At 38.9% G+C, this 26,212-nt stretch overlaps 1 protein-coding gene across 1 annotated transcript in view; it reads left to right on the plus strand.

Moving 5' to 3' along the window:
* The window catches only part of LOC103101082 (natural killer cell receptor 2B4), a 61,432-nt gene extending 46,157 nt beyond the window's left edge, over positions 1-15,275 (plus strand). Inside the window, exons 4-9 of the mRNA XM_007481633.3 lie at positions 3,856-3,972; positions 4,583-4,638; positions 6,653-6,718; positions 11,210-11,275; positions 12,593-12,643; positions 14,235-15,275. Of these exons, the coding sequence (XP_007481695.1) occupies positions 3,856-3,972; positions 4,583-4,638; positions 6,653-6,718; positions 11,210-11,275; positions 12,593-12,643; positions 14,235-14,294 (416 nt within the window). The 3' untranslated portion in view covers positions 14,295-15,275. The remainder of the gene's footprint in view (positions 1-3,855; positions 3,973-4,582; positions 4,639-6,652; positions 6,719-11,209; positions 11,276-12,592; positions 12,644-14,234) is intronic.
* Positions 15,276-26,212: the final 10,937 nt, after the last annotated feature.

Genomic DNA, 26,212 nt, shown 5'->3' on the forward strand with positions numbered 1-26,212 from the left:
AAGAGTTTACAAGACTTTCTCTCCTCTGAGAAAGAAACATACATGTTCTTCTGAAGGTGGGTCAATAGACCAAGTTATAATCCCTAGAGGAAGATTGGCATGCTGAGCTAATGGGCTTGAAAGGAGATGACATCTAAAATTATGAATCATGTCTATGGCAGCTTCAGGAAGGGGAAAAAATAAGCCTTATCTATTCCAGACTACTAAATCTTTCCTACGGGAATTCTTGAAAGAAACCAGCTTATGTCTAAATTCTAGTTCAGTTTTGCCAAATTATGTAACCTGTGGAAATGAACATGTTGCTCTGCCATGAATTGCAAGTTTCTGAAATATGGCATAGAACATTCAGTTGGGAGTTTGAATTCATCAATACAGATTTATTGGAAAAACTTTCATGTGTCCACTTTTTGCTAGGTGCTATGGAAGATGAAAAAAGGTATAAGACAGTTCTTGCCCTCATGGAACCTATAATCTCTTTAGTGAATCACAGGTAAAAGAATTCAAATGATTACAAACCATAATCTGATTTAATGTTCAAGTGAGTGGTATAGGTAATAAATATTCCTTAATTGTAGAGAAGGAACAAAATCAACATGGATGCTTAACAAATAATAGAAAATGTTTTCAAGCAGAAGAGTGATGTGAGTAGCCCTGTTTAATAGGATGATTACTTTGTCAGTCATATAAAGCTGTTAAATAATTGCTTTTGGCAAGAAAACGTATTTCTGAATTTTTGAGACTTTGATTTGCACCACTCATAATACAGAGCTAGATGAAGGGGAAAGATTCATGGAGGGTAAATGATGAATTTAGCATTGGATGTGTTGAATTTAAGGGGTCAGCAGTAGATTCAAAGTTATCAAACAAACAGATACTTGGAAATGTGGCATGTAGTTCAGGGTAGAGATTGAGGCATGATTATCTTCATGAAAGCAATCACTGAAATCTAGGAGAGGAGGAACATAGAGAGGAGAGAAAGGCCAAGGACAGGGCCTTGGGGATCTCAAAAGGATTAGAGGTAAAAGATGAAATAGTAGGGGGAGGGCAGCTAGCTGTCTCAGTTGATTTTGAGCCAGGCCTGGTTCAAATCTGGCGGTGGGCACTTCCTAGTTGTGTGATTCTGAGGAACTCACTTAACCCTCATAGCCTAGCCCTTGCTGCTCTTTATACCTTAGAAGCAATACAAAATATTGATTCTAACACAGAAGGTAAGGTTTTATTTAAAAAAAAAAAAGGAGTGAAGGAGATTGAAAAGGAATTTAATAGACACTGTTAAGTTTGGAAAGAGTAACTTCAGTGGAGAGATAGGAATGGAAGTCAATTTGAAGAAAATGAGGAGTTAGTTTTTACTGATTGGGGAGAAAAAGACAATTCTTTCTGGAGAAAAAAGTGAATGTGAGAGTTGCAATACAATTCTGGCTTATGGAATAGCAATGTAAATGCAAGAATTTTTCTTTTAAAAATTCAAATGACAATTTTTTTTTGTTTAAATTTATTTACTTAGTGAATTAATTTAGAATATTTTTCCATGGTTACATGATTTTTGTTCTTTCCCTCCCTTCCTACTTCCCCCCTCCTGCAGCCAATAAGCAATTCCACTAGGTTTTACATGTATCATTGATCAAAACCTATTTCCATATTACTAATATTTGCATTAGGATGATCTCTTAGAGTCTACATCCTCAAATATATTGTCATCAACCCATGTGATCAAGCAGTTTTTTTTCTTCTATGTTTCTATTACCATGGTTCTTTCTCTGGATGTGGATAGCGTTTTTTCTTGTATGTCCCTCAGAATTATCCTGGATCGTTGCATTGCTGCTAGTATAGAAGTCCATTACATTGGATCATACCATAGTGTATCAGTCTCTTATCAACCAGGAGAACATTGTAAACAGAGACTGATACATTGTGGCACAATTGAATATAATAGACTTCTCTACTAGCAGCAATGCAAATGACAAATTTAAAAAAAAGATTCATCTGTCCTTCCAACTATCTAGCCCCCATACCTATATTTAGTACTCAAAGACACTCAAAACAAATCCTTCAGTACATGTCTACATATATAGCCTGACAAAAGGGAAGATTTTTTTTTTAAACCCTTACCTTCCATCTTGGAGTCAATACTGTGTATTGGCTCCAAGGCAGAAGAGTGGTAAGGGCTAGGTAATGGGGGTCAAGTGACTTGCCCAGGGTCGCACAGCTAGGAAGTGTCTGAGGCCAAATTTGAACCTAGGACCTCCCGTCTCTAGGCCTGGTTCTCAATCCACTGAGCTACCCAGCTGCCCCCAAAAGGGAAGATTTTTAAAGGACAGATCTGAGTCTGTAAGCAGATGAATGAGAGAGAAGCTGAAAATAAAAGGGAGGCAGAGGGAATGGTCAATGGAGTGGGATCATAGAAGAGGTAGGAGATCCTGAGATCAAGAGCATAATTTACCCTTTTTGAAGAAGAGGATCATCTCATCCCCGACAGAGGGAGGGAGAAGATAGGGGAGTACATGGAGTTTTGATATTTTGAAGAGAAAGGGAAATGAGAAAACTCATGAAAAGGAGTCTCAATCTTCCTTGCAAAATAAGCGAACATCTCTTGAGAGGGAAATATATAGCAGTAGAGTTGGAGACTAGAGCAGAGTGGAGGTTTGAAATAGTTGCTGTAGGGATAAGGCTATGAAGAGTAAATAAGTAATAAACAAAAGCATTGTCATGCAAGGATGAAAGTCACTTGAGATTAGATAGTATGATTTCTATGTTGTGATTAGTTCAGGATTCAGAGCAGTTGAAAAAGGTTTCTCTTGAGTGGGAGATTATCAGGCTGGCTACAAGAACAAGGAGGAAAAGAACTGAGCACTGATGTTCATGTGATTTACTGTTGAAATGGCTAATGAAACTAATAGTATTGTTAGAACAGGGATGGTGACCTGGTAGAACACAGAGGGAAGGATCAAGGGAGCTGAGAGAAGAGCAAGTTTGGGAAGAGTGAGGTGGTAGGACCTGAAGGGGTTGTTGAGCTAATAGGTCATAGAAAGAATTAAAGGGAAAGGAAGGATGGATGTAAGTCATTTGCTAATATCAAATAGCTATTTAGTGTTTGCTTTGATTTTGGCATTTTGTTAGGATCTATAAGGAATATAAAAAAATAAGATGTGGTTCTTCCCTTAAGGAGTTTACAACTTATTTAAAAGTAAAGATAAACACCATTTCAATGCTGACTAATACACAATAACATGTGACTGGGTATTACTAAGCCCCACAGAAGTAGTGTGCATTGAGAAGGAGATCTCCAAGGGCTAGAGAAAGAAGTTAGCAAAACTTCATGGAGGAGGTGGGACTTAAGATGGATAGGAGTTGGATAGGCAGAAGCAAAAGTAGAAGGCATTTTAGATGAAGAATAAGTAAAAGAATAAGGTAGGTGGTATGCTTTTGGGGAGAGCAGCTAGGTGATAAAATTGATAAAGTACTGGACCTGCAATTAGGAAGACTCTTCTTTCTGAGTTGAAATCTAACCTTAGGTACCAGTAGCTGCATGATCCTGGGCAAGTTGTTTAACCCTGTTTGCCTCAGTTTCCTCATCTGTAAAATAATCTGGAAAGGAAATGGCAAACCACACCATATCTCTGCCAAGAAAACTCCAAATGTGGATACAAAGAATCGGATATGGCTGAAAATGACTGAACAAAAAATATTTATGGGATGGTTGGATACATGTTAAAGGTTGCCACTGTAGCAGATGAAGGTCCATCTTTCAGTACTATTACAAAATGATACATTGTATCTTTCTAGGGGAGGAGAGAAAAGTTGGAAGATAAATGAGAGGGATACGAGCTCAGTTTTTATTTTTTCTTCCTTTCTCAGAATTGCAGTTGCTGCTGATTTTGGGTTTCTCTTTGATTCCCCTGACTGTGTTACTCCTCAGCATACTTATTTACCTGTATGTGAAAAGGAAGAAGCAGCAGCAGCAGCCAGTAACAGGCAAGTGGAAAGACCCCAATAAGAGGCTGTTTGTTGGCAGAGGAGACAGTTCTAGTTGAGACTAAATCCTGATTACCTCTCATGGTCCAGGTTCCCAAGAAGCCCTGGAGGGAAGATATGGGATGGTGATGAGAGATGGATACTATCTTCTATTCTATCCTGATATCTTACAATCCTATGGACATATCCTCTATTTTAGCTCTGTGTCTTAGTGACATGTTATCATACAAGATATCATTATTTTCTGGAAACCTATACGTGCTTTCAGAAACTTCTCTCAGTGTCACAGTGTCCACTTGCTTTTCAGGATCTATCCTCTTCACAGAATTGTTAGAAAATACTATGTTGATTTTAAAAACCACATCAGTGTAGTTGATGCTACTCTTGATGTCTTGAGAATTTGCCTGTAGTTCTGGGTGGAGATTGCTCCATACTTGACTACTTGTCACATTGCCTGGTGAAACTATAAAATTCCATTCCCTGGAGATGTTAGAATTCATTCAGCTGAAATGCAGTCCTGTCCTGAGTCAATAAGTTGGGGAGAAAAGGATGATTTCTGGGGTCTTCCACAGCTTAGACATCTCTCTTCTTTGCTTCTGTTCTCCCACAGATATGAACATGACGGTTTATGAGAAAGTTGATTATGGTAAGCCCCGGAGAAATCAGGTATGTCAGTCCAGGTATTACTGGAAGTAGCATCCAGGATGTTCTATGGGACATGGAAATTTGTAGCAGGGCCTGGGAATTAAGGAGTAATTTTGAACAACTCTAGTTCTTAGGATGTTTACCCCATATATCAAGCAAAAATCTTCCTTTCTACTCATTTCTTCTCTCTTTGGTCAAACAGATCTAATAAAATCTTTCTTCTACCTGGTAACTCCTTCAGATATTTCAAGACAGCTATCATATTTTCCATAAATTTCTTCTCTGGACTTAATAGCACTAGCTTTGTTAACCCATTCTCTCATGGCAGTGCCACAGTTTTCTAATCTTGGTAACCCTGCTCTATATGCCCTTCAGATTGCCACTGCCCTTCCTAAACAGTGGTGCCCACACTGAACATAGTGTTTTAGATTTCATCTGACTTAGGTAGAATAAAGTGGAGTTGTCAACTTGTCTCTTTTATATATTGATATTGACTAATATTATTTTTAAATCACTTTTTATTATTATGAATATAATAAACAACATATATGATCATTTCCAAATGCATAGATCAGAAAAAAGAGGACCTGAGAAATGACCTTCCTTTGATATAATCAAGGAAGGCACTGAGAGTATAAAGATAAATGTAACACAATCTCTGCCCTCAGAGAACTTATGTTCTATCAGGGTAGAAAATAGCCATATATAAAATAAATAGAACATTTTTGGGAAGTGGTGAGGGAGGCATAAGTTGCTGGTGGCAGAGAGAATCAGGAAGGGCTTCATGTAAATCATGATGCTTGTAGTGATTTTTTTTTTAACCATTCACACCATGATAGAAGTTTTATTTCTGAAGGCAATCTTCTTTTTGTCCCATCAGTTTCACTTTTTTGGATTGCCAGATTTAACATGATACCATTATCTCTGCAACAAATCAAACATGTTTTAAAGTGGTTGTTTTTTAGTTTGATTGTATCTTAGTTTAGATGATGTCTGATCCTTTGTGACCATTTTTGGACTTTTCTTGGCAAAGATACTGTAGTGGTTTGCCATTTCCTTCTCCAGGTCATTTTGCAGATGAGGAAACTGAGACAAAGAAGATTAAGTAATTTGCTCATGTTCACCCAGCTGATAAGTGTCTGAGACTGGAATTAAATTCAGGTTTTCCTGACTCCAGGACTGGAGCTCTATCCATTGCACCACTTAGCTTTCCTTTTGAAGTGGCAGAAACCCTCTAACATCGTAATGTTTGCTTCAGGCTTTGCATGATAATATCTAAAAAAACTGGATGGTGATATCTTTTAATTTTCTTTATGAAACTAGGCTTATTACATCACAAATCAAGTTTATTTTGTAGCAATTGGTTCTCTGTGGATTGTTGACACAAGAAAAATCATTTGAAAGTTTCTGGTTTGTTTCTTATTTGTAATTAGATATCTGTAGTATCATTCTTCTTATTTTTATTTATTTTTGCCTTTTTCTTTTCTTCTTTTTTCTTTTTAATTTAATTAATTTACAATCTTTTCCCATGGTTACACGATTCATAGAACCTGGGGATTCTAAGAAACAATAGTGAACTACCTAGTCAGTACAGGGATGGCAGGCATTCAGTACCAAGGCATGAATATGAAAGATTGAGTGTTATCTGTAAGGAAGAGTAAAAAGGTTACTCTGACTGGATTAGAGAATTCACGAAGAGGAGTAATGTGTAACAAGAATATTCAATGATAGAGATAAAAGGAAAACACTAGATTACTCAAGGTTTAGAAAAATCATTTTGGCATCTGTGCAGAGGGAGAATTGGAATAGGAGAGAGATTTGAATCAGAGAGATCAATTAGGAGGCCAACAGGTTGGTGGTGGTATGAGTAGAGAAAAAAAGGATGCCTATGAGAGATGTTATTATAGAGGTAGAAACAACCATGTCTGGCAACTGTTTGGCTAGGTAACATAGGAATTGAGTATGCTATTGAGCTTGAAAGTCCATGGGAATGAAAGAATTGTGATACTTCTTTATTATTCCTTCTCTTGTACAGGTACAGAATTTTTGTGGAAAAGATGAGCATAAAACCTTGTATGCAACAGTCCAATTGCCCAAACAGGTACATTTCCAACTTCTTGGGGGTAACTCAGTAAAGTACAACAGAAGTGTATGAATCAGGGATGTGCTGGAGATGACTCCAATTGGCATACTAGCACATCCCGGAATTGCTGTACAGACATAGCAATGAGCTTAGCAGGAGTGTAATAGAAGGCTCATGGAAACGAGAAGAGACCTGGTGACTATAGTCTAACAATAATAACAATAGCAATAATAACTGGCATTTATATATCATTTTAAAGTTTGAAAAATGCTTTACATCTATCATCTCATTTGAGTCTCACAACATCCTCATATATAATACATGGAGGGGAATCACTAGGCCCCAAATAGAAGTACAGAATCTTGGAAAGCCTAATGGCTCTCAAGCTTATTAGAACCCAGTTGTCTTAGTTATAGGGATATATGTATGTATGTATATATTTATATGTATATATTTATATATATAAAGGCAATGAGGGGACAGCTGGGTGGCTCAGTGGATTGAGAGCCAGGCCTAGAGATGGGAGGTCCTAAGTTCAAATCTGACCTCAGAAACTTCCCAACTGTATGACCCTGGGCAAGTCACTTAACCCCCATTGCCTAACCCTTACCACTCTTCTGCCTTGGAACCAATACACAGTATTGATTCCAAGATGGAAGGTAAGGGTTTAAAAAAAATAAAGGCAATGAGATATAAAAGCAAAGAGTAATAAGAGCTTAGTATCAGAAGGTTTGGGTTCAAGTCTCAGCTCTAATGCTAGTTGTGTGACTAAGCAAGTTTCTGAAACTTTCTATGCCTCAGTTTCCTCATATTTTAAATGAGAATAATGTGAGAAAGTGGCTCATAATCCCCAAACCACTAGAAAATCATGAGTTGTTGATTTAGGAATTTCATAGCAGAATAGTCTGGAAAGGTGAAAGAAAGAGGAAGTCATCCCTTTCCAATAGCCCTTGTAAAGAATTTTCTAACTGTGAATATTCTCAAAGACATTCTTCAGATGAGGAGATCAAAATCCAGAGAGAAGTGATTTGGCTAAGTGGTAGAGCTAGGGTTAGAACACAGATCCAGTCTAATGCTTATGCAGTCAATAAAGTTTTTCTTTGTCAGTCAGGATGCCCCTTTCTCTTTCTCTCTGCAGTTGCTTTATCAAAATCTGATCTCAGGGAATGTTTAATGTAGTCATTTCTACTTTGGTGGGAATTTAATTGTCACTACTCTCATGGGTATTTTTAAATCTATTGTCTAATTATGGAAGAAAAGTTCTGTTCACTGTTATAGATTTCTCAGCTTAGGGAGCAGGTAAAGAATATTTTAGAGGGTTGCTGGCCCTGGATGATTCTCATACCAATAGGTGATTATCCTCCTTGACTAATGTGTAAAGCCAGCCCTACCCAGTAGAACTAAGAATCAAATTAGAATATGAAAGACAGACATTTCAAGAGAGACTTGAAGCACTAAAGGAGTGGCCAGAAAAGAAAACCCAGAGTGGTTGAAAGTATAAAGTCAAGGCTGTATTTTATACAGCTATGAAGCACAATGCAAAGAGTGTTGGATATGAAATTCGAAAATCTGATTTCAAATGTCATCTTCATCAGTGAAGTGATGTGACATGCGGCAAATCACTTAATTTTTCCATATCTTAGTTTCCTTATCTGAAAAATAAGGAAAATAGATGTACTAGATAGCTAAGTGGTGCAGTGGATAGAATGCTGGCCCCAGAGTCAGAAGTCTTCAAATCTGACCTCAGACACTTGTAACTGTGTTTTTTGGGGCAAGTCACTTAGCTTGTTTGCTTCCGTTTCCTCAACTGTAAAATGAACTGGAGAAGAAAATGGCAAACCACTCTAGTATCTAGAACCCATGAAAACTCCAGACGGTGTCATGAAGAGTTGAAGATGTCTGGAATGGATGAATGAAAAATTTACCTCATCTGCAAAATGGGGGAAATAACAGCTACCCTCCTTATCTCAAGGGTTATGTTTTGTAAGCCTCACATTACAACATGAATACAAGTGACTGTCAAATCTTTTTTGTATTATCTATTGTCAGTCAACAAATATTTATTAAGTACCTACTCTGCTTCCCTAGTCATTATTCTACCCATTTTACAGAAGAGGAAAACTTAGGTTCTGAAAAGTAAAATGAAATAGCTAGAGTTAGAATTTAGGTTCAAAAATAATTCTCCTAAATCCAAATTCAATAGATATTTATATTATTTTAATGTCATTATATATTATCTATCATATTATCTTACATATTATATAGCTCATATAGATAAATGCTATTATATATTATCTGGATAGTATATTAGAATTATATTACATACTATCTATCATATAAGACCTTGCTATAGTTACTGTATCTCTTATGAAAAGGCTTATAGAGACCTAATCCCTTTCCTCCAGGGCAGGGTTGGCAAACCTTTAATGAGTTCAAGTGCCCAGAGGACAAATTCAAACTGTCTGTGAGCCCCTGCATTTTGGGAGAGAGTTGAGGGAGAAAGTGCTTGCTGGATTGAGGGGTGGGGCATGCAAAAATGTCCTCTGGTGCTGGGAAGAGGGAATGAGAGCAGTTCCCTGAGTGCTAGCTCTGCACGTGTGCCACATCTTGGTCAAGGAGGCTCTAGGGCAATACACAGAAATAGATAGCTAGTAATGAAAAGTAGCACCTATAGCCATGGAGGCAAACCTATGGCATACACACCAGAAGGGGCACTCAGAGCCCCTTATGTGAGCACACACACTTGTCCCAGCAGAGAGTTTCCCAGAGTTTCTTTCAAGAAAGCCAGAGGAATGCAGCACTGGGCTGATTCCCTCTCCATGAGCACCTGAGGACATTCCTCATGTCACCCACCCCTCTAAAAGGTTTGCCATCATTGTCCTAGGGCCTTGGCATCCTAGGGCCTAGGGTGGGAAGGAACTTAAAGGAGCATGTAACATAATTTTTAAGATAACTGCTAAGGGAGCCAGAAGAGAGGGGGGTAGTAGTAAATTGAAGCCCAGCTAGCAAATATGTAGATCTGAACTAAGATATGGATGGGAGAAACCCTTCATCCTCATCCCAGCCACCTTCTCACAAAATAAATTTGTATAGATCCTAAAGAAAACGTAAGTGGTATAAAGAATTGACTAGTGGACCCAGAGTAAGGAAGACCTAATTTAAATTTTGCCTTAGATGCTTACCACCTCTATAACCCTAGGCAAGCCCCTTAATCTATTTCAGCTTTATTTACTCATTTATAAAATGGGAATAATAACACTGATTTTACAAGGCTGCCTAGGGATCAAATGAGATAACATATATACAGTAGTTTGCAACCCTTTAAGTACTATAAAAATGCTAGCTCTTATAGAACAAAGGGTTGGCTACAAACTACTTGACCCCATAAAGAATGAATCCTAATTATCTTGGCCAGATGAGTGGATGAAAGGGAAGCAGAAATAGGATCATATTAGTACTACCTCAAATTGTGTCTTGACTGACTGCAAGAGAAGTTTGTAACAGCCTTTTGTGGGATAGTGTCATTTGTATAGTAAAGAGAGAAACTGAGAAAGTGGGATTCAGGGCAGAAATGTTACACACTCTGCTACCAGCTGCAGAGGGCAGGCAGCATTCCTGAGTAAATTAGAACCAGATTAAAATATAATTGGGAAATGTTTAACAAAATAAATAAAAATTCAGTAGAACCCAGATAATGTTAATATAAGATAGCTAGATGGCTCAGTGTGATAAGAGTGCCAGTCATCTTCCTGTGTTGAAATCTGGCCGTAGGCACTTTCTACCTGTATGATCTTGGGCAAGTCACTTAACCCAATTTCCTAATCTGTAAAAGGAACTGGAGAAGGCGATGGCAAACCACTCCAGTATCTTTGCTAAGAAACCCCAAATGGGGTCCTGAAGAGTCAGACATGACTACAAAAATAACTGAACTACCACAAAAATGTTAATTGTAGTTTTCTAAGTCAATATATACCTGCACGGATCCTCATGGATTTTTAGTGGCCCCCATTTCTATATGATTTTTGACAATGCTAATGGAGAATAGCAAGTAGTTGGTGCTTCATAAATGTTAGCTATTATTATTTAGAGGCAGTGATGGAGCTGGAGTTCAGGAAATCAGCATTCAAATGTGGTTTGAATTCAATTTCAAATTCAGACACTTAACTAGTTGTGTGACCCCAGACAAGTCTCTTAACCTCTGCCTGTTTCTTCATCTGTGAAATTGAATAATAATAGCACCTATCTCCCAGAGTTTTTATATGGATCAAATGAAATATTCCTTACAAAAGGATTTAGCACTGTCCCTGGCATATCGTAGATGCTTAATAAATATTTGTTCCTTTCTCCCTTCCTGACAGTGCTTTGCTTAGGGTAGGTGCTTAATAAAGGTGTGTTGAATTCAGCAGAAGGTAAAAGGTTCTCATCCATCAAAGTGGGGCAAAGCTACCTTTCCTCTCCCTTGTCAGCCCCATTTCTTTTGTAATAGTTTGATTTTCCCCCTACCACTAGCTTCCTGCTTCCAGACCTGCTGATCAAAGTAAGACATTATATTCCACAGTACAAGAACCGAAGCAGGTAAGTGTCCTCCTCTGAAAGAGTATTCACATGTTGTGTCTTTATGTGGGTATTCAGATGGTATATGCATGCTTGCCATTATGTGCATGTGTAAGAGCTTGTATGCTTTTAAAGGTGGGGGATATTCATCATGTGGAGAGCTGCCCTCCCCTGGCTTGGGGCCAAGCATGTGTGTGGCCTGTGGTCTTGCTGTCCTGAGTGTCCTTGATAAATAGCTAGAACCCCAGTATTAAAAGGACTATAGTTTTGGGAGGTCCTGGGTTCAAATTTGATTCAGATATTTCTTAGCTATATTTTCCTGGGCAAGTCAACTTAACCCCATTTGCCTAACCTTTGCCTTTCTGTCTTAGAGTTGTTGCTAATACATAAAGTAAGGTTTTAAAAAAAGGAATTCCCAGTGAAAATTAAAGGAACCTCTCTTTCAAAATAACTATAATTTAGAGTGATGAGTAAATAAGTGATGGGGCCACATTATTCTTCCAGAAGAGAATGGGAAAGATCAAAGCATAATCCTGAGACCTAAGAGAGATAGAATACAGAGAAAGAGAGGGTGTGTTTAGTCCAATACAACAGGATTCCAGAAGAGACCTGATTTGTCAATAGCCAGAGGGACTTAGCATAAATGGGGAGTAGAATCTGGGAAACAGGATGAGTAGGTGAAAGTGATGTGAGGGAGATCAGTAGAAAGTGACCCAAACTCAGATACTCAGAAGATTAGACTGAAGGATCTTGGTCATGGATGGGTTTGGCCTGAAAAGAGAAATCTCAGTGAGATTTGCCTCATTCTGGATAAAGCTGAATGGTCTCTCTATGTTGCTAATGTCTGTTACTTGATAATTATCCTCTCCTCTCTCCTCCCCATCTGTGGTTCAGGTGTCCTGGATATATTCAAAATGACCAGTGGGGGGGGGGGTGTTGCTGTCAGAGGGAGATAAGAGAGGGGTGGGGTAAGGTTAGGCAATGTGCCGAAGGTTGCATCCAGACTCAGCTAGATGCCCCAAACTCTGGATTAGGTCAAGGAAAGAGAGATGCTTACTCTTCCTCAGATTTTCACTTACCATTGTGGAAAGTCAGATCCATGTCCAGAGACCAGAGGCTGTTCTTATCTCTCTCTGGAGATCTCAAAACAGCATTGTTCATGCCCTGAAGAGATGCTGGGGGTGCTGACTACTGGCCATGGGTCTAAATGCTTCTAGGTCTCTACCTTTTCCCTCCTGGTGGGTGCTAACTCATCATAACTTATTGCTACTCCATAATAGCAGTGGCAACTGCATCTTCCAACCTGGAGCTGACTTCTTTCTTCCTCTGAATTTTCAGAAACCTTCCTCAGAGCAGATGACTGCCAACTCAGCCACTGTCTACCAAGAGGTAAGCTACAAAGATGCCACCTGAATATACTGGCTTCCACATTTACCAAACTTCTTCTCTTTGGTACCATTCAGCTTGAAAGAACACAGAGATGACACATATCACTGCTTAACCCTCAATAGAGTGTAGGGAGTCATCTTCCCATTTCAGAGAAGAACAAAATTAAAGCATACTGCAAATAAGTGCTTCCTTCTAGTTAATTAGTGACCTGGTTAGAATCCAGGAGACCTGAATCCACAATAACCTAATGACTTAGTCCCAAAAGGCCAGAACTTCTTGGCTATAGATGGGTCAGATGTGCTTAATAAACCACTTTTGTCTGTTTGGTTAACCATTCAAGAGGTCATAAAGGGCCTTGTATAATAGAGTAGATGGTTTGCCCAGTGGATTAGGCTATGGTGCTGATAAGGTCAAGGCCACTTATTTGATTCTCAGAGAGTAGATAAACTCTATTGATGTCCAGAGACTGAAAATGCTAATATTGGGCAATTTTCTTATAAAATCATGCCATAAATTAGAAGGCAGGCTGAGCAAGATTGCAAGCAGGATGTCACAGATCCATGGTATTATCATTATTACTACCAGAATTTCAGTTTTAAAAATGAGCAATGTCTGGCACATAGTAAGTACTTGATGAATATATTTTTTTCATTCATCCTTCTATTAGTGAGCAAAGCTCTTGCACTGTTTTTCTTTCCTTTCCCTGAGGCAGAACTGGGATTTGGAGTTCTTCACTGGACTATCCCTCTAATCTGACCCACATCATTTGTTTGAGTAAGGAAATTCTGCCCAAGGATAGACAATTTAGCTTTATCCTTGAGGTAGTCTTAAGGAGTCTCCACTCAAAGAAAGGCTTGAGGAAGCCTTTATTCCCCCAAAGTACAGGAGCAGCAGACAGCATCTTTCTGGGTAGGAGTCACCAAAGATTTCATATTAGCTTTTCCTGCTATCCCAAGAAGCACCTACTATATGTCAGGCACTGTGCCCAGCCCAGGGTTTGCAAATATGTGCATATTTCATGTGTATGTAAAATGCATATATTTTGTCCACATATCTATATATTTGTCTAAATGCACATATTTCATTATTTCTATCTATAAAATGTCTATTTCTGAATACATAGAAATAACTTTCTATGTGTCTATATTTCTAAATATATATCTATAGATGTATAGATGTATGTCTCTCTCTATACACACATGCATATATATATATATATATATGTACACACACACACACACATATATAAGAGGGAGATAGGAGAAATAGAATCTTGTTCTCAAAGACCTTAAAAATAATATTAAGGGATGACAATACATAAAGGGCATGGTGACCAGAATGGGTACATGATGACTGGGCAGTGTTCTAGGAAGGTAGAAAGTGTATGTAGGGAAGGAGAAGGAGAGGTCTAAAAAAAATGGATAGACTTTTCTAGGAATTGGGACCTTGATTCTGGAAGACAGAGTGTGGAGGGTCAGATCCTGTCTGAAAGTTTCTCTATCACTAGTCAGGAGTGCAGGAGGAGGGAGCTTGAACCTGGCCAGAATGTAGGTCTGATGTTAGGAACTGAATGCCATTGTTTCTTCCACAGGTCCAGAGTCCCAAAAGACTATCTCGTAAGGAGCTGAAGACATTCCAGATCTATTTCTAGCAATGGCAGCTGCTGTCTGAAACAAATATGCTAGTGAATCATTTTGAGGGCTAGGAGATTTAGTAATAAGAACAGCTCATATTTTTATAGATCTTTCAGATTTACACAACTCCTCACAAGATCCACACAAGGAAAGTGGTGCAAGGATTGTTCAAATATTCCAATTTCGGAGCTCAATGATGTGAACATTCTCTCCAGTAACATGGCTCCCTCTACGTTTTTGCCTGCCTATCTTGTGTGGCACTTGTCCATGTTGACCCATTAGTTAATAACAGGGGGTCCAACCACTTGCTAGAAGACTGCCTAGATTCCTTCTTACAACAGAACAATGTAAATGGAGCCCTCAAGAGATAATCCCTCATTCTTGTCAAATGACTAGCTCATGTTTCTTTTCAATCACAAACTTCTCTGTTGACATCTTTTGCTCTAATTCTTTTTATCAAGTTTCTTATTCTGTGCTACAGCTTGGTCTTACCCACTATGCCTTTCTCTATTGCCCTCTGGTCAGTATTTATTTTTTTAATTTGTCAAGGTTCATCATATTATGTGACTTTCAGCCACACAACAACACTGGCGTGTGAAGGAAATAATTGATTGGATGGAGTCACAAGGACAGAATGGCAGTCAAAAAAAGGCGGCAATAGAAAAATCATGAGACAAGAACCTGGGCACATGTCCCCTGGCATGCCCCCTTGGGTGGTACAGGCAAAATAGAAAGCTACAGTTGACTCCCAAGATGTGATGTATGAGAGTCAGTTAGTGGAGAAAAAATTTGATTAACTGCAGCAAGAGTGGATTTTGCTCTCTTTTCTTTTGTGTTTTGTGGCTGGCTAGAATTCCCTTTGAGCATTGCTAGGGGGCCTTAATGGTGGCCACAGAATTGCAATTTAAATGCAGCAACAAGGAAAGTAACTTATATATCTCTTTCCTATTTTTCCGTTATTTCCCTACTACCTTTGATTTAATAAAATTATTAATTTATGGCCAGTCTCATAATTTCCTCTCTTACATTTATAAGAATGTTGCTTTAAAAAAGATGGAACTAAGGGGCAGGTAGGAAATCAAGTTTTGGAGGGGTTAAATGACTTTCCCAGGGTCACACTCTTATAGTCAGATCTTCTGATTCTATGTCTGTTCCTAGCCAGGATCAGTTGTCTGGAATATAAATATGACTTAAGTGCGCCTGTTCACTCTGGAGGCTGAGAGAACTGATAGTCCTGAATGATTAACCAAAGACTGAGAAAGTTCCTCCAGCAATATGTATAGCTCTGGAGAAGACATTTGGAGTTTATTCAAGGCTACATAGATATTATTATTGTTCTGGAGGGTTATTTATTTATTTAAAACCCTTACTTTGTGTCTTAGTAACAACTCTAAGCTAGAAGAGCAAAGCTAGCCAAACAGGGTTTCCTCATTTGTAAATATTCCCAGAAACAAAGTTCTATCTTTTTTATTTTTTTAAAACCCTTACCTTCTGTTCTAGTATCCTTCTAAAACAGGAGAAGAGCAAAGGCTAGGCAACTGGAGTTGTGACTTCCCTGGCGTCACAGGTGTGAAATGTCTAATACACAGTATTGAGTCCAAGACAGAAGGTAAGGGTTTTAAAGTAAAAAAAAAAGGGGGGGGGCAGCTGGGTAGCTCAGTGGATTGAGAGCCAGGCCTAGAGATGGGAGGTCCTAGGTTCAAATCTGGCCTCAACCACTTTGCAGCTGTGTGACCCTGGGCAAGTCACTTGACCCCCATTGCCTAGCCCTTACCACTCTTCTGCCTTGGAGCCAATACACAATATTTGAATTCAGGTTCTCCTGACCCTAGGCCAGGCTCTCTAGGCACTGTGCTTACCCTTTAGACCAGTGATGGTTAACCTATGACACAATTGCCATACAGAGTGCTCTCAGTGGGCACACAGCTGTCCTCCCCCCATCCAGAGTTTGTTACTAGAAAGACAGAGAAACTCTGATGGAGCTGCTCCCTTCGCCCTCTCCACCATGTCCAATGACATTTTTTCACATCACCCACCCTCTACCCAGCAGCCCAATGGGAGCATATAGGGAATAAGGTGTGGAGCTCAGAGGCAGCTGAGCTGGAGGGAAGTGGAGTGCTGGGACCACTCCCCTCCCCCCTCTCTACACTTATTGAGGACATTCCTCACTTCATGCACTCCTTTACCTAGGAGCACAATGGGAGTGTTTCCTCCTTCCCCTGTGTGGGATAAGGGGGGCAGCAGGGTACACCTGGTACTTGGTATGGGAGAGGAGCATGGCACTCTGTCTCCAAAAGATTTGCCATGATTGCTTTAGACCAGAATCCCAGTTTTTTAATTTTTATTTTAATTCAAGTGTCTGGCTCCTTACTGCTTTTCAATGCTAGAGAAGAGAGCTTGAGATTTTACAGGTACACACCCTGTCTGCCTTGTTTCCTAACCTGTAAAATGAACTGGAGAAGAAAATGGCAAACCACTCCAGTATCTTTGCAAAGAAAATCTCAAATGGGGTCATCAAGAGTCAGACACAATTTAACAACAACAACATTGAGCTTGAGGGACACACAACTAATAAATTTCTGGGATGGGATTTGAACTCAGGTCTTTCTGGCTCCAGGCCTGGCTTTTATCATATACTGTGTCATCTAGCTTCCTACCCAAGGTCATACTACTCATCAGAGCCTTATTTAGAATAATAGAGAAGGGATCTGGATATAGGTCCTATTAATACATTTTGCCTTCTTATTCTGGAGCCAAGGGAAAGAATGGTAGCAGACCACTTTCCTAAAACCCCTTTTGGGACTTTTCCTAGACTCTTGCACATAACACTATAGAAGAACAATTGAATTTGTCATTAAAAAAATCTATTCCCTTGGTTGTGATTCTGGGTTAGGCCCTATGCAGACATAGTAACATAACCACTCGAGTTATTAAAAATTTATTAAGCACTCATAATGTATAAAATACTGTAGTAAAGAAGCTCTTTCCATTAGAAACTTTGGAACAAAAAATGAGAAGTTTTGGTCACTGCCAAACTGCAGTAGAGAAAACTGAAGGAACTCATACCATGTATAGAACAAAGCTTGGAAATTTCAGAATCTTCCAATACATCCATCTGAGGATTTAGGTTCTTTTCCTATAAAATACCAACATCTAGCTCAATTGCAACTACTGAAACAGAGATCTAGCACTGTCTTTTTATGTTAATGGTCAGGTATGAATCTGACCAGTGAGTCTATGGACAGATAGCTCCTGGGAGCTAGCTCATCATTTCCACTAGAACTGTGAATGAATGCACACAGAGGTGTGACTGTTTGCAGGTTTCCAAAAGACCCTCTGATTTTTTAGAAAAAGGCAGATGCCAAATCCCATCTCCAAATCTTTGAACAGGTTGTCCCTCATGCCTGGAATATACTTTCTTCTAATAGAATCACTAACTAGCTTCTTTCCAAGTTTAGCTTAAAAATCAACTTTTCCAGGAAACCTGTCCTGATTTCTACAAACTACTAATGCCAGCTCCCTCTACCATGAAAATACCTTGTATTTATTTTGCATATATTTTGTTTTCATTTAAATGTGTACATATTATTTCCCCCAAAAGAATGTGTACTCCTGGAGAGCAAGGAGTATTTTGTTTTTCTTTGTATCTTTAGCACCTAGACAATGCCTGGCAGATAAGAGGCTTAATAAAAGATTGTTGATTGAATGATTGATTGAAGCCTTGAAAGAATCCCAGTCTTTCTGATCTTTGCCCATTCCACCCTATGGTGGACCAGTATGAATACCAATCCAAATAAGATATACATCCTGGGAGTGGGCAGTGGGCAAAAGATGATAATAACTCAACTTTTTGTCATATTCATACGGTGTTTCTTCTGGAATGAAAGGGTCATATATTTCTTCCTCACCATAGAGTCATGAACATCACCTTCATCTCTGAGAGGGTCATGTTTCACAGTCTTTTTTCCAAACAGACTGGTGAACTATGTCATCTTTTTGAGGCTGCCTTCTCTCCTGGAACTTCCATCAGAGACAAGTTCCAATTTCTTGAATCCTTTAGAAATTATGGAAGGAAAGGAAAAAAAAGCATTTATTAAGTACCTACTATGTGCTAAGTACTTTGCTAAGTGTTTTACAAATATTATCTCATTTGACCCACAATGGCAGGTACCATTATCAGTCCTGCTTTACAGCTGAGGAAACTGAGGCTATGTCTTGGCCAGTCACACATCTAGTAAGTATATAAGGCCAGATTTCAACTCAGATCTGCCTTACTCCAGGCTCATGCTTAGTCTACTGCACTGCCCAGAGTCCCCATGGGGAATACTATCCATCCTTTAGCTGCTTTTGTGACAAACTGCCCGAGTTTAGAAAATGATTTATCTTATCCCCTTTCTTTCTCTGCTGTAAATGGCCAGGTTAATCCCTGACCCTTTCCTCAACTGAAGCCTGAAGAGCTGGAAGAAAGATTTGGCTTTGATCAGATTTGGGTCAGCATCTTTCCTTTTAGGTGCCTGATTAAGTCAGGAACACATGCATTCTTTCATTCATTAAATATTGATAGAATAAGTAATGTTTCAAGGATTACATTAGACTGATGAGTGTGACAGAGGCTGAAACATAAGAAAAGTGCCTGGCTGAAGAGTGTGTGGATCTGATCACCTTGACAGGAGCTGGGTCGGAGGACAATGGAATCTTGAGGAGAAGCAGGAAGTTCCTTCTGAAGAGTTGTTGGTCTCTCAGTTTGAAGAAGCCGAAGAGAGAAGATTGAATGACTTTCTCTTGATGGTTACCCACTTTTTCCTGTTTGTGACTGGAAATCCGCCCCCCCCCACAACATTTCCCAGTTGAAGAGACTTAGAGAGGAAAAACCTAGGAAAAGGCATTTCGAATCTCTGTCAGACTTTACCTCAGCTCCTGTTGCCCTGGGTCTGAACTGTGGCCAAGGGGCCAAACCCAGGGTCAGCCAACCTATCTCTCAGGAGACTTAGGTGCCAAAGCCTGAGTTCCCCCTAAACTTGAGGAGGGAGGGGGAAAGGGTTTTAAATAGAGACAGGTACCCCCCTTTCCCCACTTTCCTTTCCCATTCTTTCCCTGCCAGTTATTCCTTTGTATTACCCTGATTGAGTTAAATGATATTAAAGTAGTTATCTTTTCCCCAAGCTGTGAATTAAGTGTGAGGGAACAGATCAAGGGGAGAGACATCTTCCTAAGAAGAAACCCTTTGGTCTCTAGTAGTGGAGGAGGGACAAGAGGGACAAGAGCAAATCTGGGAGAGCAGCTATAGGTAAGGAGGGAAGGTAGAAGGGGGGAAATCTTCAAACCCCCTCTCCTCTCTCTGAGCCAACCCTTAAACATCAGCTGTCCTCTCCTAAATCCTGTTCCCTTTACCATCCCCAAAACCATTCTCTCCATTATATCTGCTGTCTCCCCTGAACCCTTCTTTGAGAAGGGAGGTCTCCACTCTTTTTCTCTCTATATATACTGAAAGACTTAACCCTTGATTACATGAGGGAGATGTAAAAATCAATAAAGTTCAGTTATTTTGGGAACACAAAGTGTAGTAAGTGCTAAGACATGCAAATACTTCAACACTTAAGAATCCATGATTCCCATGTGGCTGACCAGCACGTTTTGAGGAAGAGAGCTGGATTCCTCTAAGGAAGGTTAACCAGACATTTGTTGCTGAGAGCTTAAGAGTCAGAGGTACAGAATGAGCAGCCTAAAATGAATGGCACCATATATGGCATCATACTCCTCAGAGTAGAATAGCAGAAGGGACTGTGATGTGGAACAGTCTGTTATCTACTGGGAACTGATGAAAACTGAAGGAGGACTGAAGGGTGAGCAGAAAAATAAAACTGAAGTTACAACCTGTTAAAAAAAAAATCAGAGAGATGCAAATCAAAACAACTCTGAGGTATCACCTCACACCTAGCAGATTGGCTAACATGACAAAAATGGAAAGAAATGAATGCTGCAAGGGATGTGGCAAAGTTGGGACATTAATGCATTGCTGATAGAGTTGTGAATTGATCCAACCATTCTGGAGGGCAATTTGAAACTATGCCTAAAGGGCACTAAAAGACTGTTTGCCCTTTGATCCAGCCATACCACTTCTGGGTTTGTACCCTAAAGAGATAATAAGGAAAAAGATAGCTGCACTCTTTGTGGTGGCAAAAAATTGGAAAATATGGGGACGTCCTTCAATTGGGGAATGGCTGAACAAATTGTGGTATTTGATGGTGATGGAATACTATTGTGCTCAAAGGAATAATAAAGTGGAGGAATTCCATGTGAACTAGAACGACCTTCAGGAATTGATGCAGAGTGAGAGGAGCAGAACCAGGAGAACATTGTACACAGAGTGATACACTGTGGTACAATAGAATGTAATGGACTTCTCCATTAGTTGCAATGCATTGATCCTGAACAACCCGGAGGGATGTATGAGAAAGAACAATATCCACATTCAGAGGAAAAGCTGTGGGAGTGGAAACACAAAAGAAAAACAAGTGCTTGGTTACATGGGTCAAGGGGGATATGATTGGGGATGTAGACACTGGGTGAACATCCTAGTGCAAACATCAACATGGAAATAGGTTCTAATCAAGGACACATGTACTACCCAGTGAAATTGTGTTTTGGCTATGAGAAGGGGTGGGGGAGGGGAGGGAGGGAAAGAATATGAATCTTGTAACCAAGGAATAATGTTCTAAATTGATTCAATAAAAAATAAATAAAGGGAAAAAAGAATACTAGCAAAAAGAAAAAAAAAAGAATCCATGATTCCGCCAAGAGACCAGAGGTCCTGGGTTCAAATTTGACCTCAGACACTTCCCAGCTGTGTGACCTTGGGCAAGTCACTTAACCCCCATTGCCTAACCCTTACCACTCTTCTGCCTTGGAGCCAATACACAGTATTGACTCCAAGATGGAAGGTAAGGGTTTAAAAAAATTAAAAAAAAAAAAGAAACCATTATTCCACTACACATAGCTTCATTAAAGAACTATAATATGAGATAGGATGTGAGAAGTGTGTTACAGGAAGCAAAAAGTGATATGAAAACTATAACAGTTAAATTTGTTTCTCTACTAAAAGTATTATATTTTATGAGGTTTATTAAGATTATTAGAAATCAAGGAAATAAGAAAATACAAAATAAGAAAAGCATGTGCCTAGGGCACATTAGCCCATTTACAGCCACTTACTCTACATCTTGCATGCCAGGTAGAGACTCATGTGCTTAGAAGTGGAAGAAGAGACTCTTGGGAGGCAGAGAGCCCTTTAAATAAAAATTGTGTTCTCGAACTCAGGTGAGATTATAGGGAATTCTTGGAAGTACCAAGGACTTCTGGGGATTGAAGTCTGGTGTTCAAATCTCCATTTTTACAAAACTCTGCAGAGATCTGGAAGAACAAAAGGTCAAGAATATCAAGAGAATCAATGAAAAATAAATGTGAAGAAAGATGATGTAGCAGTACCAGATTTCAAACTATATTAAAAAATGGCAATCAACAAAAGAATCTGATAATGGTCAAGAAATAAGAGTGGTGAATCAATGAAGCAAATTAGGTATATAGTACATGGTAGTAATTGACCATAATATAATATAATATAGTATTTGATAAACCCAAAGATCCAAGCTTTTGGGACAAGAATTCACTATGTGACAAAAATTTCTGGTAAAACTGGAAAGCAGATAGGGAGAAAACTCTGTCATACCTCTGGATAAGGGAAGAGTTTATTACTAAAGAAGAGTTGGAAAGGATCTGGAAAATAACAAAAAGATATTGGGAAATAAAATGGATAATTTTGATTGAATGGAATTTAAAAGGTATTGTACAAACAAACCAATACTGCCAAAATTAGAAGGGAAGCAGGAAAGTCAGTAATTTTTTTACATGTTTTTCTGATTAAAAATTTCATTTCTTAAATAGATAGGGAAATGAGCCAAATTAATTTTTAAAAGAGCCATTCTTTGATAGTCAAAAGATATTTTTGAATTTTCAGAATAAGAAATCAAAGTTACCAAGTCACATGAAAAAATACTCTAAATCACTCTTGATTAGAAAATGCAAATTAAAATAGCTCTGCAGAATGATCTCACATCTTTCAGATTAGCTAACATGATAGAGGAGGAAAATGATAAATACTGGAGGGGATGTGGAAAAATTTGGAGTTGTGAACTAGTCCAACTATTCTGCAGAACAATTTGGAACTATGCCTAAATAGTTACAAAACTTTGCATACCCATTTGACCCAGCAATACCACTACCAGGCCTATATCTCAAAGAAATAAAATTATTTTTTGTTTTATTAAAGTTGACAGCAATGTATTAAAGTTGACAACAGAGTAGTGTAAGATTGGAGGTGGAGAAACTGGTTAGGAGAGTATCAAAGCAACTCAAGGGAGGTAGTGAGGAGATGTCTGAAAAAACTGAAAGAAGCAATGAATAAAAGAGATATAGAAGAAATAGAATTAACAAGGCTTGTGATTAATTGGATATGGGATGAAGGGAAAAGGAGAAGTCAAAGAGGACCCTGAAGTGTTAAGCTTGGGAGGGTGGTGGAGATATGAATATCATAAGGAAAATGAGAAAGAACAGCTGGTTTGGAGAAAACAAAATGACTAGTTTGGGAGGATATTATTTCCCCTCTCCCTATATACCCCTTGGTTTGGATGTTTAGCCTTGTAGCATATTATTTCCTTCTGGAACTTTCTTTCCTGTACAGTGTTATAGGCACCAATGACATTCTATTAAGCATAAGGGCTTCTGATGAAGATTTCAGCCTAAACTAGAGTGCTGGGTGGGAATAGCCTTGTTCTTTTTACTGTGTTCTTGTTCTCCTGAGTAACACCAGAATATTGAACACCATGTCATGATCTAGTCTCATTTATCCTTGGAACTTTGAAGTTGTCCAGCAATTTCTGAGTTTTATACCCTAGCACAGTGATGGCAAACCTTTTAGAACTTTTAGGGACCATATGCCTTGCCCTACCCCTCAGACTGCATGCAGTGCCCTGCCCCAGCCCACCCCAGACTGAATGCCCCCCTGCCACCTTACCCCAGAAAGGGGAGAGGGATAAATGGAGATGAATAACCTGAGCACTCTGCTCAGGGGGGGAGAGTAAGTACAGAGGAGCAAGGGTGGCACAGTAGAGAGGGGAAAGGGAACAGCTCTACCAGAGTCCTTCTGCCTTTCTAGTAACTAACTCTTCTGGGGGCAACATGTGTGCCCACAGAAAGGTCTCTGTATGCCATCTTTGGCATATGTCCATAGGTTCACCATCATGACCCTAGGAGTTCTTAATATTTTTGTGTGTATCATGAATGCCATTCAAAATCAGGTGAAACCTACCAATTCTTCCTTTGATTAATGTTTTTACAGGTATAAAATATATAGAGTTACTAAAAAAATTATATTGTAATGAAAATTTATTGTTCCTAGTTTGTGGACCCACTCAAACATATATATATATATATATATATATATATATATATATATATATAAATCTATAGACCTCTTGAGAATTCATAGCCCCCAGGTTAAGAACCCTTGCTTTACAGGGCTAAGTGAATAGCATTCCATTCTTCCTCTATCTACTTGTTGATTTCCTTTTTTTTTAAACCCTTACCTTCCATCTTATTGGCTCCAAGGTAGAAGAGTGGTAAGGGCTAGGCAATGGGGGTCAAGTGACTTGCCCAGGGTCACACAGTTGGGAAGTGTCTGAGGCCAGATTTGAACTTAGGACCTCCATCTCTAGACCTGGCTCTCAATCCACTGAGCTACTCAGCTGCCCCCTTGATTTCCTTTTTGAAAAGGTGACTATTTCGGTACAAAACTTGGTCTGAGTTGGAAAAACTCGAAGATTACTAATATGCCAAGTTGCCCAGTAATACGATATATAGTGGAACTTTGGTTTATATAAGAGGGAGCTTATATACTGTATTAGGGGATTATTTTAAATGAGAGATGATAATTCAAGATCAGATCTGCCAATCTCCTCCCTCCTCCCGGTTCCATCCCTTTTCCTCCCTCCTTGTCCCTCCTCCCTCTTCCCTTCCCCACCCTAGTTCTTCTTCTGTTGGTCTCACTGAAATCAGCTCAAAATGAATATTTTGGTATATTAGATAAATCATTCTTTCTCTACTCTAAGATTAAGTAAGGTTTTTATTTGGGAGAAGGGGAAAGATAAAAAAATGAAGGGAGAGAGGGTTTGGGGTTTCCCTAATACTAAAACAATTCTTAAGTTGGAGGATGGTGGAAATAAAGTTCAGATTTGGGAAAATGGACAAGAGGTCTTGAAGATTTAAGTTCACTGTAGTATAGCAGAGAGAAACCAGAGAGAAGTACTTTTTTCCTTCCTCCTTTCTGTCCCAAGTTTGCTTCCTCCTATTTCAACAGTCCTTCCTGGTCCCGATTCTATTTAGAATGTCCATATTGATTGACAGGTTCTGGAGTCCTTGCTTTTCCAGTCTTTGCTGCAGACTTTCCCCCCATCTCTCCTTCACACATTATAATACTTTACTCCATGCCCTCCAATCCTCTGTAGGAGTTTGCTCCATCAATTCACTCTCCTGTCTTCAGTTGATTCCTATCTATTGATGCTTTCCTCATGACATACAGAAAAGGACAAAAATAAAACTTGCTTCCCCTTTCCTTTAAAAAAAAACAACACCCAAGAAAGAATTTGACATTTGAAACCCATTTGAACCCCATTTAAACCTGACATTCCATCTAATTATTGTTCTATATCTTCCTCCTTGGCTCTGTCAAACTCCTGGAAAAAGTTATTTGAACTGATGCCTCTACTTCTTCATAAATACTGACTTTTTAATACTTTGCAATCTAGGTTCTAATTCCAACATTATAATGAAGCTATGCTCTCTAAGATTTTAAACCGTTTTCTAATTGCTAAATCTGGTGGCTTTTTGTTACTCCTCATTTCCCCTTACATCTCTTCAGCACTGGACACTGCTGAACCCTTCTTCCTCTTGGATTCTTTCCTTGACTAGCTTCTTTAATGCTACTCTTTCTTAATTCTCTTCTTACCTGTCTCATTGACTTATTTCAGTCTGCTTTGTTGAAACATCTTCTACTCCATAAGTGGAAACCTCACAAAATTGTGTTCTGGGTCTTCTCTTTTAATTCTCTCTAGATGATCTCATCTGTTTCCACAAGTTCAATGATCATCTTGTTATACATGACCTAAAAATCTATATATCTTGTCCTAATTGCTTTATTTTAAACTCTGGCCTTTCTTTCATTGCCAAATGATTGCAGGACATTTCCACTTAAATGCTGCATTAGCATTTCAGATTCAACATATCTAAAACAGAGTTTATTATTTTTCCTTTCCCCTTCTCCCCCCAACATGTTCCTACTTCAAACTTTGCTATTTCTCTTGAGTACCATCCATTATTTCACAGTTATCCAGATTCTTGTAGTCAACCATGACTTTTTCTACTTATTCTCCCTTCCTCAATATCCAATCAGTTAACAAGTCTTGTTGATTTTATACCCATAATATTTCTCAAATCCCCTTTTCTTAGTGTATGTCATGGACCCTTTTTGAAGTTTGGTCAAGCTTATTTTCCCCTATTGAGATGAATTTTTTTAAATGCATAGAGCTGATAGGATTACAAAAGAAACCAATAAAAAGATGCCATTTCCCCCCTATATTTCCCTCCCCCATCTAAGTTCACACACACACCCAAATCAGTCTATGGACTTGATCCTTCCAATTATGTTTTTCCTACTTCTCAAATCATTTTGTAATTGCTTACATATTATAACTCCCCAGGGGGATGTAAGCATCTTGAGGGAAGAAATTGTTTAGTTTTTGTTATTAAGTCCCTGAAATCTAGCACAGTGAATTGTGTACAAGAACTTGGTAAATGTGTTGTTTTCCAAAAAATTATGAAGATC

The sequence above is a fragment of the Monodelphis domestica genome, chromosome 2, assembly GCF_027887165.1.
Source record: "Monodelphis domestica isolate mMonDom1 chromosome 2, mMonDom1.pri, whole genome shotgun sequence".
NCBI lineage: Eukaryota > Metazoa > Chordata > Mammalia > Didelphimorphia > Didelphidae > Monodelphis > Monodelphis domestica.